Source organism: Balaenoptera ricei, chromosome 8, assembly GCF_028023285.1.
Source record: "Balaenoptera ricei isolate mBalRic1 chromosome 8, mBalRic1.hap2, whole genome shotgun sequence".
NCBI lineage: Eukaryota > Metazoa > Chordata > Mammalia > Artiodactyla > Balaenopteridae > Balaenoptera > Balaenoptera ricei.
The window spans coordinates 106,539,637-106,556,264 of NC_082646.1; the positions used below are offsets into that span (position 1 = coordinate 106,539,637).

The following is a 16,628-nucleotide window of genomic DNA, read 5'->3' on the forward strand; positions in this document are numbered from 1 at the left end:
GACTCCTTCTCCCTGCACCCTGATCCCCCTGCCCCTTCTCCTCAGCACTGGGGGAACCCTGTCCCCTAAACCTACAGGCACAGAAACAGAAGTTGTCAATGAGGCAGACACAGTACACCCACAGATCGGCTCACCCAGGTGTATGCTCACAGATGCTCAGGATATTAGTGAACACAGTGGCTCCTACAGGCTGGGCAATGTCCTCAGTGCTTTACATACATGATCTCGTTTAAACCTGCGAGCATCTCTGTCCTTTTATCATGCCATTACACAGATGAGGACACAGGCTCGGAGAGACAAGGTGACTGCACTAGAACAGAGCAAGGACGTGGCAGAGTTGGAACTCAAACCCGGGCATCTGCTCCAAAGCCACACACTGCCTCTCAGGACTATGTGATGAGAGAGCAGCAGCCCTCACTCACAGAGAGGGACCCAGAAACACAGTCACACCTGCCACGCAGTCAGGAGACTGAAACAGCAGCAAACACCACACTGCCAAGAAATACAAATATAGAGCGACACACCCGATCAGAGGCCACGAGACTGTCCCCCACGGCGCCCCCCGCCCCCAGCACTCCTGACACGATCAACTTGCACGGGGCCCACACTGTCACATACAGTCACCGTCCGCACTGCCTCTCACGCAGGTGGAGACGCTCGCACGCACGGAACTTCCAGGCCTTCTTCCCAGGCTACTCCTACTCTGCTTTCCTTTCCCCCTCGTTTCCCTGCCCGGCCTCCCAGGCCCGGTGTCCATCAGCTGCCACTTCTCCTCCAGCTCCGCTCCTCCAGCTCTCCTCAGACCTCCTTCCGTCCCTCCCTCGTGTCGGGGAAGGGGTGTGCAGGCTGGGGACCCTGAAAAGCTGTCGTAAGGAGGGGCCAGAGCCCAAACGAGCCTTCTCCCCTGGCTCCCTCGCTCCCCTGAAAGCTCAGGGCCCCCCACTCAGACCCTTCCAGCACACAGAGCCTGGCCAGCCTGTTCGACCCTCCCAGCTCGGGGGGTCCTGGCCAGGGTCACCATGTGGGATGCGGGCAGGGAAGGGAGGGGGCCGTAAGGGGCTGCATAGGTGGCAAATGGAGACTGAGGTCAGAGGCCCAAGGGTTAAGACAGTGGGCAGAGGGCAGGGGAGAGGCTAAGAGCAGAAATGAAATGGAGCCAAGCTTGAGGCCACAGGGAAGTGTGTGGGGCAGGATCAGAGACGGGGAAGAAAGGGGGCCGCCCGAAGACGAGAGTTAGGATGGAAACTGTGAGAAGAGGAGCCACAGGCATGGCGGGAGGCCTAGAGGGAGGCAGTGGGAAGCAGCAGAGGGCGAGGAGGGGAGCTGGGCAGAGAAAAGCAGAGCTGAGCGGGACCGGAGGTCAGAGCAGAGATGTGGGGTAGGGCCAAGAGGTCAGGGAGGAATGAGCAGGGCTATGGCCAGAAAGGCTGTAAGGGAGGCCGGGTAAGGGGGCGGCTGGGAGGGCAAAGGTCATGGGAACAGTAATCATGGGCAGGGAGGCCCGAAGGAGGGGACAGGACTCAGTGGGAGGCATAGGTGGTGCAGGAGTGAGCAGGCAGCAGCCCAGGGCAGTCACAAGGTGGGGATGTTCCCACAGGCTGCAGGAGAAGGGCCGGGAAGGCTCAAGGAGGCCCCTGACTACATTCCGGAAGGTCAGAGACACAGACGGTCTCAGGGTGGGGAGCTGGGGAGCTTCAGGTCAGCGGAGGTGGCTCTGGGGGCCTCAGTGAACAACCGGGAGGAGAATGGGTCTCAGGAGCCGAACCACAGAGAGGAAACCCCAGCACTCAGGGAGCAGAGGTTCTGAGGGCTCCATGGGAGGGAAGGATGTGAGGTGCTGGTCCCACGGCAAGAGAGGACTGAGTGGATTTGGGGTAGAAGGCTGGGGGGTCGGGGGCGCCGGCCCCGCGTCCTTACAATGTGCAGCTGCAGGTAGTCCCCGAGGCCGGAGGCACTGTCCACTCGCACCAGCACGGCGCTCCGCTGGTGCGTGCTGAAGCCCACGGCCAGGCGGTCCATCCTCGTGCTCGGCCGGTCATTGGGGGGCCATGTGTAGGTGATGAGCGCTCCCCCCTTCCCAAAGATGTATGTGGTCCCGGCTGCAGAGAGAAGGAAAGGGAGAGGGAGATAAGAGGTCAGGAGGGCGAGATTAGCAGGTCCTTGGGGCTGTGACCAGAGCACTGGGACACCAGGTTTAGGGTACGGGGCTTCAACTGTGATACCCACAGCGGCCACCAGGCCCTGCCCTCTTAGGGAACAGTTGACAGGCGGGTGCCTGGGTGGGAGCCCGTGCAAGCGCACAGACAGATGTAGCTGCCTCATTAAGAATTCTAGCTTTAATTACAGCAAAACAGAGAGGTAATAGAGACAGTGACACAGAGAGAGAGAGCCCGGAGAGAGGCTGGCTGCAAGGGGACAGAGAAGATCGCCAGGGACAGGCAGGACCCAGGGGGCCTAGGCCTGACCCACTCGAGTGCTCCCAGGGCTGGCAGAGGTGACAGGTTCGAGGTGTGTGCTTCTGTGGGGCCTGAGCTGAGCAGGCACCGAGGCAAAAGGAGCCCCAGGCGATGGCGGGAGGACGAGCAGGGGCTGTTTGCTCTGACTCACAGCCTGCAGGCTGGCCCCACTCCAGCACCTGCTCCCCACCCCCTCCCAAGCCCCTGCAAATCCTGGTCCCAGTTTGCCCCGACTCCCTGCTTCTACTCCTAAATAGGGGGCTGCCTGGGTGCCAAAACGGGGCGGGGGGGAGGGGGGGTCCTGGAGCCCTGCCCAGAAAAGAAGAGACAGACAAGGGGGTGGGGGGTAGAGATTGACAGCCAGAGGAGGAAGGAGGCAGAGAGACAGATGGACAGAGAGGGACAGAGAGGGGTGTAGGTGAGAGAAAGCGGGAGAGTGGGAGCCAGAGATGATGAAGGGATCCCTCTCCCTCCCCTCCCCCACTCCACCCTCTCTCCCCCTGTCTCCTCTTTGCCATCCGGCTGCTGCCAGGGCGGGTGTGAGGTCCCTAACGATCTCAGCCCCAAAATAAACCCTATTAGTCGCCTTGTTCCCTCCTGCGGCTGCCTGGGCTCCCTGGGGGTGGGGGCAGACTGATGGCCAGGGTGGAGGCAGGAGTTGGGGCCGGTCACCCAGTTTCCGGAAAGGGAGCTTTGTCTGGGAGGCCTAGAGGACTAGTACTCTGGGGCCTTCAGAGAAGGGAAGACAACAATCTTGCATTCTTTAGAACATAAATGAAGCAGATGAGATTCATAAAATGCGTAATTTAATAATTAGCCACTAACGACTCTTCTCAAAGCACTTCTTGCGGGGAGAGGGGTTCAGGGGAGGACTTATCCAGAGAGAAAGAGAGAGGCAGATGGGGCCTGAGGGCAAAAGCCTGGAGTAGGCTGGGAGAAAAGCATGGCCTTGGGGGTGGGAGAGCTCTGGGTGGGATGGGAAGTCCGGGTCAGGGAAGGCCTGGGTTACTTCCCCGGAGCAAAACTGCTCTGCCAAGACGGCAGCCAAGCTGGTAACACTAAGGCCAGGCCTCTCAAGCACCTTGGGGTCTCTCACCTCAGGGACTGGGAACCCCACTGTAGTTTGGGCAATCGGGGATCAGGGGCCTCTAGCCCAGGAAGCTCCTAGGTCCCCAAAGGAGTGGGGACTCCTGAGTGCCTTGGAGGGAGGCACCATCTGCAGGCCCAGGAGGAGCTGCGGAGAGAAGCGAAGGCTGTTGCCTGGGTCCCAGAGAGGCAGTGAGGCCAGCAGGGGGCTGGGGTTGGGGGAGCAGCAGCTGTCACCCAGAGCACTTGTCATCAGTGCCCTCCGTCTCCCCAGGCAAGGCTAGAGGGGAGAGATGATTCCCGGGGGGCAAGGCAGGTGGGAAAGAACCACCTTGATGTCAATTAACTGACATCTTGCCACAGCACATTGCAGGGAAAGCCCCCCGCGCAGAAGATAGAGGGAGCTCGGCTCTGCCCCCCCAAACTGAGGTATGCTTCCTACCTGAGGGCCCCGGAGGCTCAGTGGTGAGATCTGAACTCTCAGGATGGGGTCCCAGGATCAGGGTGGAGAGCTGGATTGGGGCAGTGAGCCACACACCCGCCCTCCGGCAGGTCACTGCCTGGACAGGGCAGGGCCCGAAGGCTAGGGGCAGGGTAGGCCTCAGTCAGCAACGTTCTCAGTCTCTCCACTCCCAACACTGCAGCACTCTGGAAAATCGGCTGTTTCCATGGTAACCGTAATAGCCAGCGTCCTCCCTTCCCCCTCCACTCACTCACAAGCTGCATGTACAAAATTTGGGGGGTGAGGTGGGCCAGGGGAGCTAAGGTGCTGACCCTCCTCCACATACACCCCTCCCTGCTTCCCAGACCAGAGGCTGCTGCCTCTCAGCCCCCGGGCTCCAGGGTCTCCCAGTCAGACGCAGGAGGGGCTTACTAGGTTTCTTGATCCCTCAGACCAGCAAAGGAAACTCCATCTACCTGGAGCCTCCCAAATCTCCCAGGTCTAGGGGAAAGGAGGCCCTTTCTCCTCACTTTCCCACCCCAGGAACCCAGACAGCACATCTGGCTAAGCCCGGAGAGGGCGTGAGGAGCGAGCACGCCCAATGCCCCATAGGGCAGCGAGGCCGGAGGGATCAGAGGCGGGGCGGGTGCTCCAAACCCCGGGCTCCGCAGCATACACTTCCCCAGTGACGCACCCGCAGACCCCACACCCACACACAGGCCACGACGCAGCCAGCTGCGCACAAAGACCCAGTGTGGAGAGGCAGACCCCAGACAGGAGACAGCCGGGAAACATGGCGGTAAGCGCACAAAGACGGGCCCTGGCAGGCGGCGAGGGCAGCGGCTGGCACCGCGCAGGACGGGACAGGCGCACGGGTCCCCGCCCCCGAGGCCCATGGCGCATGGGCCGCACACCCCCGCCCCAGCCTCCCCCAGTCCCCAGCCAGGGCCCTGCTCGGCCGGGCCTCCCCCGGGATTTATTACACAGCTGCTCTCCCACTGCCGCCAGTTTTTTACGCGGGGCTGGCCTGTTAAAGCTTAAGGGCGTTCATTACACAGTGGGGAGATCGGGTGGAGAGACACTTCTTGGGCCGAAGAGGTGAAGGATGAATGGTTTATTGGACTGGGGCGGCAGTAATTACCCTGGGGAGACATTTCTCTCCCCGGCACCGCGCTCCAGCCCTCGGGCGCAAAGGGCTCGGGCTGGGGGGGACGCGGGCGGAGGGGCGGGGCTCCGCCTGGTCCCTCCCCGTCCCTCCCCGCCGCGCTGCGTAGGCGCCTCCCGCCTCTCACTCCGCAAGCCGTCCTCTGCCCTGGCCACCGGACGCCCTGGGTCGGGGGGGCGAAGGCACGTGGAGCCCAGGACACCGAACCACAGCTAGAACCTCTGAAAGGTTCCGGACAGGGCTCCAGAGAAGAAAGGGGCCAAAGACAAGGCCCATTATGTTGCCCTAGGGTGGTCCAGACCCATTGTTTTTGACCTCCCCAGGAAAACGCTAGTGAGCTACACAACAGTGCAGGGTGGAAGGGTGGGGGGCAACCCTGAAGCCCAAGGCAAGACAGCCTCTGGCCAGACACAAAGTGCCACAGGCCCAAGTGGCCACCACCCAAAGGCCCAGGCCTGGAACCTTCTGCCCACACCCAACATAGTCCCCTCAATGCCTCCTGGACCCAGAAATTCACTGATCCAGTAAAACACTAAATGATCAAGAATCTTCTGTACAATTCCCACACACCTGCATTCTAGAAAAAAAAAAAAAAAACCCCAACCAACCATTAATAATGGTTAGCTTACCCAGACCCAAACAACATAATCATCCCATGTGAAAAACCACGCATGCAGTGCTGCCCCTGTGGTTAAAACGACATGTGCAGGGCTTCCCTGGTGGCGCAGTGGTTGAGAATCTGCCTGCTAATGCAGGGGACACGGGTTCGAGCCCTGGTCCGGGAAGATCCCACATGCCACGGAGCAGCTGGGCCCGTGAGCCACAACTACTGAGCCTGCGCATCTGGAGCCTGTGCCCCGCAACGGGAGGGGCCGCGATAGTGAAAGGCCCGCGCACCGCGATGAAGAGCGGTCCCCGCACCGCGATGAAGAGTGGCCCCCGCTTGCCGCAACTAGAGAAAGCCCTCGCACGAACTGAAGACCCAACACAGCCAAAAATAAATAAATAAATAAAGTAGCTATAAAATTAAAAAGAATTATTTAAAAAAAACGACATGTGCAGACCCTCTGCCTGCATGTCCCTGCCGCAACAGAAGCCATGACAAAAACCTTCTGGTAGATCTAGAATCATGAGAGGATAAAACGTCCTGCACAATCCAGAAAAGGTGCAGTCCTGGGTGCCCACAGCCCACACCAGCTCTTTGTATACAGACCCTCACAATCCAAGGGGTTATCTCTCCAGATCCAGAGCCCTGGGCTCAGGTCTCTCTTGATCCCAGAACAATATCCCCTCAATTCTTAAGCCTATTCTTGGCCATAAGACATCCAGTCAGAAATCCAAGTGAACACACCCATATCCAGAAAATCAAATTAAATGCCAGCCCCCTTTATAAGCTGGAGTGATGAATCCAGAACCCCTGTAAGCTCCTGACTCAGAACCGAACTGGGATTGACCCCTCTATTCCTGGCCTCAGAGGGTACAAGAAATGAAGGTCAGGGGTTGCAAGGCTCGTAAAGGGCTCTGAAACTAGAATCAGGGTCAAGGATCAGGAGAGTGTCACCCCCTCAGGCCATTTTTAGGACCCAGGTGTACTGGCCCTCCCAAGCTCAGACTGACATCAGGTGCAGGAGTGTCAATGAGTGTCTGGCAGGTCAGTAGGGATATTATGTAACAGGTGGGGTTGAGGGTGGAAAGGGAAAGGGAGGAAAGAGTGAAGAGAAGGAGGGAAGGAAGGCAAGGAGGAATGCAGGAAGAACCCAAAGAGGAGGGAAGTGGAGACGCAGGTGCAAGAAAGAGAGGCTTCTCACACTGGGGGAAGCCAGGGAGATGTTGGCACAGAAAGGAAGGGTCTCCTCTGGCCTACAAAGGTCTCCCAAGCTGGCCTCTTCCTCTAGCCAAGCATGGGGTCCCAGCAGAAGCCCATCCTGTCGCCTCCCCCCACATCTGAGGTGCGCCCAGGTGGGGTTCAGCCATGACAGCTGGCCTCCTCCCTCCTCTTCTATCTGCCCTTTGACCCTCTTCCTTCCTCTTAACTGCCTGACCCTTCTTGGGCTCCTCCACTCGGTCTCCCCACCACCTTCCATCACTGCCCAGCAGCGCCCTCCACCTCCTCTGCTTCCAGGTGGTCCTCGGCAGCCATTGGCCCTCTTGGGGCTGTTTTTTTTCTCTGCGCAGCAAGGGAGTCTCTGAGGCCATCCCAACACCAACATTCCATAGGTTCCCATCCCCCAACACCCCCCCCAAGCTCTTTCCTCCATTTTCCCTCCCTCTCCCCCAGCTCTTTGCATCTCGACTCCAACTCCTTCACTGAGCCTTCTTCTGGCACTTTGGCTCCCAGGCCCCTCCTTCCAATCTGCTCAGCTCCCCTGGGCCAGCCCCTCTCTCCTTTCCCTTCCCCTTTCACCTCCTCTCCTCTTCCCCCCACCATGATTTCCCCTGATAGCCTTTCTTCTCTTGTCCCTTCATGCCTCTCCTCATTGCCCAGAAAGACCATGTCCTATCTGGGTGTCTCTGGGGACTGAGCCTCAAGGGAGTCAGAAGGGACGATGAAGAGGATGGTGAAAGGCAAAGAGGGCCAGATTGCTCGCGGGGAGAAAAGGGGAGTTAAAATCAGGAGCAAGGTGGGGGGGGGGGGGGCAAGTGGAGCAAGGAAAAGAGCCTGGAGAGCATTGCACAGAGAGGACCCCAGCTGGGACAGAGGTTAGCCAGGGACATTCTGCTGGGCAAGGGAGAAGAAAGGAATGAAGAAGAGTGTTGGAAGAGGCCGCTCCTGGGAACTGGATGAAGAGAAAGTAGAGACATGAAGAAGATAAAGGTGAACTAGGAAAAAAGGGGGAAGGAGAGTAGAAAAGGGGTGGAAGAACTTAAAGTGATATGGGGGAACAAAGACTGGGAAGCAAGGATGGACAGACGTAGAACAACGATGGGGAGGCAGAGATGAGTGCAGAAATAGGAAGCCATGAGGGCATAGATGCGAAGTGAAGATACAGGCATGAAAGATGAGGGCAGAACAAAAATGGAGTAAAAAAAAAAATGAGAGGGGATGGATGAACAGAAATGGAAGTGATGGGAATACAGAAATTAGAGGCAACAAGGTACAGAGTGAGAACTGGTGAAGGCACAGTGATGGGAGTCAAGATAAAAGGTGATGGAAGCATGGAGATGTCAGAGTACCAAGATGGGAGGTGATAGGGGTTCAGAGATGGGAAGTGATGGGAGGACAGGTATAGGAGGTGATGAGAATATAGGGATGGGAAGTAATGGAGGTACAGAAACGGTGAGTGTTGGAGGGATGAGATGGGGACCGAAGATGAAAGGTGATGAAGTATATGGATGGGAAGTGATGGAGGTACAGAGATGGGAGGTGATGAGTTGCACCATATGGGAGGTGAGAGAGGTACAGAAACGGTGGTACCCTACGGAAAGTGATAGCAAGGTACAGAGATGGGAGGTGATGTGGAGTACAGAGAAGGGAAGTGGACTAAAATGGGAGGTGATGGGGGTCTCTGGGATGGTAGGTAACAGGAGCTTTGAGATGAAATGTGAAGGAGAGACTGAGATGGGAAATGATGGAGTCTGACACGGAATAAAATGTGAAGAGGGACAGACACGGGAGGTAGTGGGGAGGGCAGAGATTGGAAGTTATGGGGATGCAATAATGGGAAGTGATGGAGGTACACATAATACGGAAGACAGAGATGGAACGTGGCAGGTACAGAGATGGGAAGAGATGGCATCCAGAGAATCTTAGAGGTCTAAGGTATGAGGTGATGAAGGGACTGGGCTGGGAGAGCCAGCAAACCCACCAAGGGGAGAAACCAGAAGTGATAGAGGTCAGAAATGGAAGGTGATGGAGTCTGAGAGGGAAGAGGAAGTAGGTTTTGAGATGGAAGGTTATGGGAGGGGGCGCTGAGATAAGAGGTGATAGTCAGTGTAAAGTGATAGAGGACTGACTCCGGAGGTGATGGGGAGACTGGGACAGGGGAACAGAAATTCAAACAGTGGGAGGTGGGAGATACTGAGGATCAGAGGTGGAGGTAGGGCAGAAATGAAGAGGTGTGGAGAGGAGAAACCAGAGATTCAGGGAACGAGGCTGGGAGAATAATGAGACAGTGGAGCGAGCTGATTGCTTGGGAGGTGGTGGAAGGACAGTAATGGGGGAAAGACAGGACAAAGACGGGACAGTTGCTGGAGAAACAGAAGTAAAATAGAGACAGATATGAAGAGGTGGAAGAGGCAGAGATGGGACACGTCTGAGCCAGAGATGATAGATGGGACAGAGTTGAGAGGTTGGTGGGGGACAAAGATAAGAAAATAATGGGTACAGAGATGCTGGACCAGCAGTGGGAAGGCGATGGTGAGGCAGAGGTGGAGGTAAGCCAGATGGAGAAATGATAAGGGGCAGGGATGGAGGAGGTGAAGAGCAAGAGAAACGGAAGGGAGAGCTGGGCAGAGAGGATGAAAGGACAGACGGGGAGGTGGTGAGGGGACCTAAACAGGAAGGTGATAACAAACCAGAGATAGGGATTCGGAGGTAAAGGTGAGGCGAGGAATGAAAGTGATGAAGACAGAGATGAGGGTGATAAAGGGACGGGGTTGGGGGATTGTGATGGAGAGGCGAGGGTGGGGCTGAGACGCTGGGAACCGAAGATGGTAGGTGAGGGGGCACGGGCCCGCAGAGCCGAGGGGCCGGGCCTCGGCGCTCACGGGCTGGGGTGCGGCCCGCGGGGGCCAGGGCCGCGCACACGGGAGGCCCCGGGGGCCAGCCGGCCGGCCGGTATCGGCAGCGCCACTTACCGTGCCCGCCGCGGGTGAGGAAGGGCATGCGGTTGATGGCGATGGGCACGGTGCCGTGCTTGCTGTGGAAGTGGTGGACGTGATGGGTGGTGCTGAGGCTGGAGGAGACCCGGGCCCCCTCGGCCGCCCCCAGCAGCAGCAGCAGCAGTAGCGGCAGCAGAGGTGGCGGCGGCGGCGGCAGGGGCCCGGCCAGGGCGGGGGGGCGGCGAGGGCACCCCCCCGGCCCGCTCCCCCCGGGGGGCATTTCGGCCCGGGGGCGGCCGCCTCACAGTCCCATGGCCGGGGGCAGGGATGCGGGGCTGCGTAGCCCCGCGAAGCCCCCCTCCGGCTCCGAGCCCCGGGAGGGGGGTAGGGGTGAAGAGAAGGAAAACCAGAGCCCAAGCCTCGGTCCAGAGCCAACGAAATCAACTGGATCCCGCCGGGAAATCCGGGGTCCGCGGAGTGGCAACGCCAAGGTCCAGGACGCCTGGGTCCATCGCGAGGAGCTAAGGGTCTCCCCGCATCCCGGCGGGGTCGGAGCGGCGCAGAGGGCCGTCAGAAACCCGGGGGAGCGCCCGGGGGAGGGGGCATGGTGCCGGGTGGAGAGGTAGGGGAGGCGCGGGGGCCAAGCAGGGAGGGGAGAGCGGGGGAAATCCTGCAGAAAAACCGAGCCGGGGAGGAGGGGGACTGGAGGAGAGAAGCGGGAGACCGACGGAGGCTAGGGCCGCTGCCGCTGCCGCTGCCGCCCGACGGAGACAGGGGAAAGGAGGGAGGGGCCGGGGGAGGGGGGGCGGGAGAAGAGGGAAGGGAAGCAAATCCGGGTGAGGGGGGAATGAAGGGAGAGGAGAGGAGGGGAGGGGAGGGGAGAGGAGAGGAGGGGAGGGGAGGGGAGAGGAGAGGAGGGGAGGGGAGGGGAGAGGAGAGGAGGGGAGAGGAGAGGAGGGGAGCGGGGCTGAGCAGAGGAAAGGCGTGAGCCTGCTAGATTCCGGCGGAGAGATGGAGGCAGCGGAGTGTTGCTGCAGAGGCTGAGAGGGCTGGAAGGGAGAGGGAGGGAGAGAGGAGGGAGGAAAGGAGCGGAGTGGAGAGGGGAGGCGAGGGGAGGGGGAGCGCGGGAGAAGGAGGGGGCAGGGTGGAGGGACCCGAGCGGCTCCCGATCTGCGGGCGGCGCTGGGCAGCTCCGCCGCGCGGCTCCCGGCTAGCCGGCTCGGGGCTCGCCTCTCCTCTGCGCGAGCCCCACCCCTCCCCCGCGCCCGGGCGCGCGCTCCCCTCCCGCCCCCTCCGGAGAAGGTGCCCTGCTGAATAATTGAACAGGACTGAGGCTAGCAGAAGAGGCCGCTCTCTTCCACCTCCTCCCTCCCCCCCACCTGGGCGAACCCCAGGAGTGCTCGCTGGTCCAGTGCACAGAGACGTGGCCACCGCCACCTCTGCACGCACGCCTCGGAACACACGTGCACGCTAGGATGTGGACGGGCTCGGGTATGGAGACACCCACGTGCCCATACAGGCATCCGTGTACGCGCACGCACACATAGGCTCAGACACATACATGCATACATGTGCTCATAGACACTGGCACACGAACTCACACTCAGCCGAGCGTGTACACATGCTCACGGAGGCAATACATGCACACACACATACATGTTTGGTCACAGGTAATGAATGAACAGCCAACGTACACACGGACAGCTCCCTCCAGCTCACCGTCCAAAAACAGGGTCACCCATGCGCCTACAGACAACGCACCCAGAGGCTCAAAGGTACTCCAGAGTAAGACATGCCACACACACACAGTCCCTCGCCACCTCTCCAACAGGGTGCTCCCCTCCCCACACACACACACCCTCCTGGACTCCTCCAATCCTTCCTCTCCACTTCCCCTGCCCCTCCCGCTGCCTCAACCTCTCCCTCTGGGGAGGGGGTTTCCAGGATACTTATCCACTGAGTGGCCCACTTGTGACAAAACCCTTCCTGGGCCACTTATGTCCAGCTGAGGAAGTCACTTCTCCTTCTAGGGGCCCCTCCACTGAGATCGGCCCCCTCTCAGACTTTGGGACACCTCTGGGAAACATGTGTCACAGGCCAAGAGGTAAGTGCAGGGAGGCTTTCTTCCCTTCATCTGGATGCCACCTCTGCATGGCGGGGGGGGGGGGGGAGATGCTGAAGGTAGAGCGGGAGGGAGGTAGAGATGGGACCTGGAAGGAGGCAAAGAAGGAGTGTCATAGAGGGAGAAGGAGAGGTGGTGAAGAAAGGGCAAAAGGAAGGGGGTGCGAAAGGGGAGGGAGGGGCTGGCTCCTGCTTATTGATTCTGAATTCCGTTGTGGAGCAAAAACTGCCACCAGGCGCCCCACAAGTTCTGCACCCAGCTCCTGGGTGCAGTCAGAACCCGGGACAGCTCCTCTGCCGCAGCTGCCGCCTCCCCAGCCCTGCTAGATGCCAGGGCCCCATTTGGCCTCCAGCCCTTCAGAAGGGAAGAAAGGGGTCCTCAGAGGCACCCGGGAGGAAGTTTCCAGGTGGTGCGTGGCCCCATGAGGGAGGAGAGATTGCAGGCTGGGGAGCAGGGCTGGGGCCCCCAAAGCCTTGTCCTCCTGCCCTCATCCCGTGCACGCTCTTGGCCCTGGCGCTGAGGTAGAGACTGACATAGCTCTGAGCAGGCAGAAATGTATGGTCCCGGAGGGAGGGAGGGAGGGAGGAGCTGGTGGCAAGAGGAGAGGAAGGGAAACCGCCTAGAGGCCAATCAATACCAGTGAGTGGGAAGTGGAGAGCTGGAGAGGGTGACGCTGAGCAGCGAGGGGGAGAGACAGAGGGTAAAAAAGAAGGGAGAGACAGAGGGTAAAAAAGAAGGGAGAGACAGAGGGTAAAAAAGAAGGGAGAGACAGAGGGTAAAAAAGAAGGGAGAGACAGAGGGTAAAAAAGAAGGGAGAGACAGAGGGTAAAAAAGAAGGGAGAGACAGAGGTGTGCAAGAGATCAATAGAGGCTGCGGAGCAAGTGGAGAGCTGAGAAACACACAGAGGGGCAGAGATGGGGAAGAACCGACTGCCTGGGCGAGCCAGGGACAGGCTCTGGGAGACTGAGCTGCCAAGGGGAGCTGTCCTGACCTCAGCCCTGGGACTTCAGGCCCTGCCAGGAAGCATGCCTCCTTCCAGCTTCCTTCCCCTCTCATTTCATATTCTCTTTTTCATTCTCTCTCCGCTTTCCTCTCTCCCATCCTGGAGATGACTTCTCTCCCTCTGATCTCTCTCCTGCCTTCCCAGGGCAGACTCCTGAGCCTCACAGAGGTACCTTCAGCCCCAGGTGTAATGCCCATATCCCAGATGGAGAAACTGAGGCCACACAAGGGGAAAGGCTGTCCTGAAGGTCGGACTCCTCCTCATCCCAGTCTCTTCACCACCAGACAGCTCCACACCCCAGGCCCAACCCTCTAAGGACACCTGGGCCATTCCCACCCGCCTCCCTCTCTTCAGGCACAGGGGCCCTTGGTGCCCAGTGGTGCCTCCAGGGCCTTCACACTTGGGGGTGAAGCAAACAGGCCTCTGGGCCAAGTGTCTGCTTGAAGTTGTGCATCAGTGGAGCCTCAAGAAGACCCGCCATAGAGAGACAGCACGAACATGAAACAGCCAAGCCTGGAGAAGCGGGAGGAGGCACAGCTTCAAGAGAAAAGGGGGTTGTGGCTTGACCCAAGATTCCTGCCTCGACCTTTGGGGCCAGAGATCTCAGAGGTACCCCAGGGCCAGTTTGGAGGCTCCCAGATTGCACCCACCTTGTCCTTACCTCCATGGCTTTGCTCAGGCTCTGCCACCAGACACACAGACCAGTGCCCGGGGACAGTGACACTTCCCAAGACGTGCCCAGCCCCAACTCTCCCTGCCTCCCACCTGCCCCCAGAGAAGTTGCTCCAAGCTCCCTTCCCACACCTGCTGAAAGATGGCTTGACTCGCTAAACCACCATCCCTCTCTACGCTCCCTTCCAGAAAGCTCCATCGTGTGGGAGTGTAATAGTGATGACGGGCAGCAGCTTTTCTCGCTCCTGGTGCCCTGCAGCCCGGGCAAGCAATGCCCACCATCGGCACCGTCTCCACCTCCGCCACCACCCCCCACCCCGGGACTAAATGAGCAGCAGGGGCAGCAAACTTTAGGAACGCCTAGGTTCTAGCACCCTGTGATTTAGGACAGGGAACTGCCTCTTACTGAGGCCTCAGTGTCCTCAGCAGCTAAATCAGATGGTTGGTCTCCATCCTACTGCCTTCTCTGAGGACAAATTAAAAGGGCTTTGCAAGCTGCAAAACACGAAACAATCAGTGGGGAATGTTACTGTTAAACAGCAAAGTTACCACCGTCCCCAGATCGCCCGTGCAAAGCTGAGTGAGCTGGAGAAGACGAGGCCCAGCCCCGTCTTTATTCCCCGGCAGCCAGGGCTGAAGCGCCCCTGAGCTGGCCATTGTCTGAGGGCTGGAAGGTACACAGAGTGGCAGGTCGGACAAGAAAAATCCTGGGGGACAGGACGGGATGTGGAGGTACCGAAGGACAGGCCTGCCTGAGAGCACCAGGAAAGCGCTGAGGGAGATTGGTGGGCATTCTTACAAAGTAGAAGAAAAAATCAAGACCCACACAAGAGCCCAACCCCTGAAACCAGTAGGTTATCTATCCCGTAAGAAACTCAGGACTCTGCCCAGATGACCAAGGCTCTGCAGTGTGGCACAGAGGCAAAGGCCCTGAACCCCGTTCTCAGCCCAGATCTACCGTTCACTCCTCCAGAAATCCACCCACCCCTCCAGGCCTCAGTGTCCATGTTTGTAAAATGGAGAAGCCCCATCCTCCTTTGTGTGTGTGTGTGTGTCTGTGTCTGTGTCTGTGTCTGTGTGTCTGTGTGTTTTTCCCAGGCAGCTGACTCTTCATGTCCCTGGTCTCAGCAGGGCTACCCCAAGGAAGACCACTCAAATGACACCTGAAGAGGCTGCGTGCTCCCCAGCCCGCCCCCCGCAAGCAGGAGGTTGGCTCTCCCCCACTCTTGCCCCACTGCCCTCCGTCTGCCAAGCTCAACCAGCTGCTGGTCACCAACCAGTAGGGACTGGAAACTGCTGCTGAAGCTGCCCTCTCTGGGAAGGGGCCTCAAACACTATGCGAGCTGGCAGCAGACACCCAGCCAGGGAGGAGAAGAACCAGGTGGGGACACTAGGGAGTGTTCTTGTGGCTCCAAGGGACACCCTGCAGCTGGGTGGAAAACCAGGGAACTGCACCACAGCCGGCTTCCAGGGAAGCCAGCTCCAGAGGGCTGCCCTCCTGAGAGTCTCCTGAGCCCGTCCTCTGGGGCGTGGGCCTACCCTGGGCAGGAAATCCCAGGCTTCCACTGCACGTTTCTGAGGGCACCAGAGGAAAGGGGGTGCAGGTCGACAGTTCCCACCCCCCACCCTGTGCAACAGTGTGTATGTGTGAGCTACGACTTGTGAGACCATCGCCAGGATCGCATGGGGAGAGCGACAGAGGCTGACGCCCTTGGTGAGGGGTGAAGGGAGCGGTGTCCCACCAGCTCAGAAGGAAGAGGAGAGGCCGTCTATCAACGATCTGCCCCAGACATGCAGGCAGCAGCAGTCCTGCACAGGCCCGAGAGGGGACTCCGGGAGGGGACAGCAGCTCCCTCGGTCTCTCATGATGAGAAGGGATGAGAAGGGAGCAAGCAGCACGGCTCTCAGAGAACCTCCCTCCTCCAGAGCATCCCTGGGGCCGGAAACGGGCCAGGATCTCCCCCCAGCGCCCCGAACTCTCCCGGTCCTGCACTCACGGTCGTTGCAGACGGGGCCTCCGTAGGAGGTCATGGTGCAGTCGCAGGTGAAGCCATCCCACTGCTGTAGGCAGACGCCCTGGTTGGCACAAGACTCTTCGGTGCAGGTGGTGCTGGGGCCTGGAAGAGGCAGGAGGAAGGAACACCCCCTGCTCAGCCAAGCCCCCTCCAGCCTCAGGAGGTATGGAAGCTTCGGGGCCAGGCCAAGAGGTCTTGCCCTCCGTTGTGCTGGGCAGAAAGGGCCAAGAACTGATGGGGGTGGGAGGGGGATGGAGGGGAGCTCAAGGACTGCTAGTCTTGGCCTGGAACTGCGATAAGTGGCCAGGGTGGGAGGCAACAGGGAGGGCAAGTGACCCGCCTGACTCCCGCATACCCTGGCCCAGAGTGGCAGCTCCTGCGAGGCCTGAGAGGAAGGCCACTCAGCGGCCCTGGTCTGCCTCTATCGCTGGCCCCCCTGCAGCGTGCAGAGTCACACCTGATTTCTGTGCCCCACACTCACCGTCACAGCCCCTCTCCACCTGCCCGATGCGGTGCAGGGCGTCAGCGATGAGGTCGGGGAGGCGCCCGTTGAGGTCCACCGAGGCCAGGCAGCCCTGAAAGCCATCCCGGGAGGCCACCAGTTTGGGCAGGTTGTTGAACATATTCTTGCTCAGACCACCAATGTACAACTCCCCTGCAAAGGGAGTGGGATCAGAACCTCGGCATCCCACTCCCCAGGTCCCCATTGCCCTCCCAGGACATCGGCATCCAGCTGTCAGGTCCTGCAGCCCCACAGTGTCCCATCCTGGACTCCAGTTTCCTGTCAGAGATGCAGCAGCCCGCAGATGCCCACCCCCCACTCTTCTTTCTTCCTTCTCCACTTTGCCATCTGTCTGCTCCCCTCCCAGAGAAGCCCAGATGCCCGGGAAGGGGGGAGCAGCTGG

General features: G+C 59.5%; 1 protein-coding gene across 9 annotated transcripts in view; it reads right to left on the minus strand.

The window, feature by feature from the left end:
• NRXN2 (neurexin 2) overlaps window positions 1–16,628 on the minus strand; it is a 100,197-nt gene that overhangs the window by 27,558 nt on the left and 56,011 nt on the right. For 7 of the 9 annotated variants that reach the window (XM_059929785.1, XM_059929788.1, XM_059929789.1 and 4 more), the window contains 3 exons: window positions 16,205–16,378; window positions 15,706–15,825; window positions 1,918–2,099 (listed from right to left, as the gene is read on the minus strand). In XM_059929785.1, coding sequence (XP_059785768.1) covers window positions 1,918–2,099; window positions 15,706–15,825; window positions 16,205–16,378 — 476 coding nt within the window. Of the gene's footprint in view, window positions 1–1,917; window positions 2,100–9,946; window positions 10,191–15,705; window positions 15,826–16,204; window positions 16,379–16,628 lie in introns of those variants that run through there. The other 2 variants (XM_059929792.1, XM_059929793.1) reach the window with 2 other exon arrangements.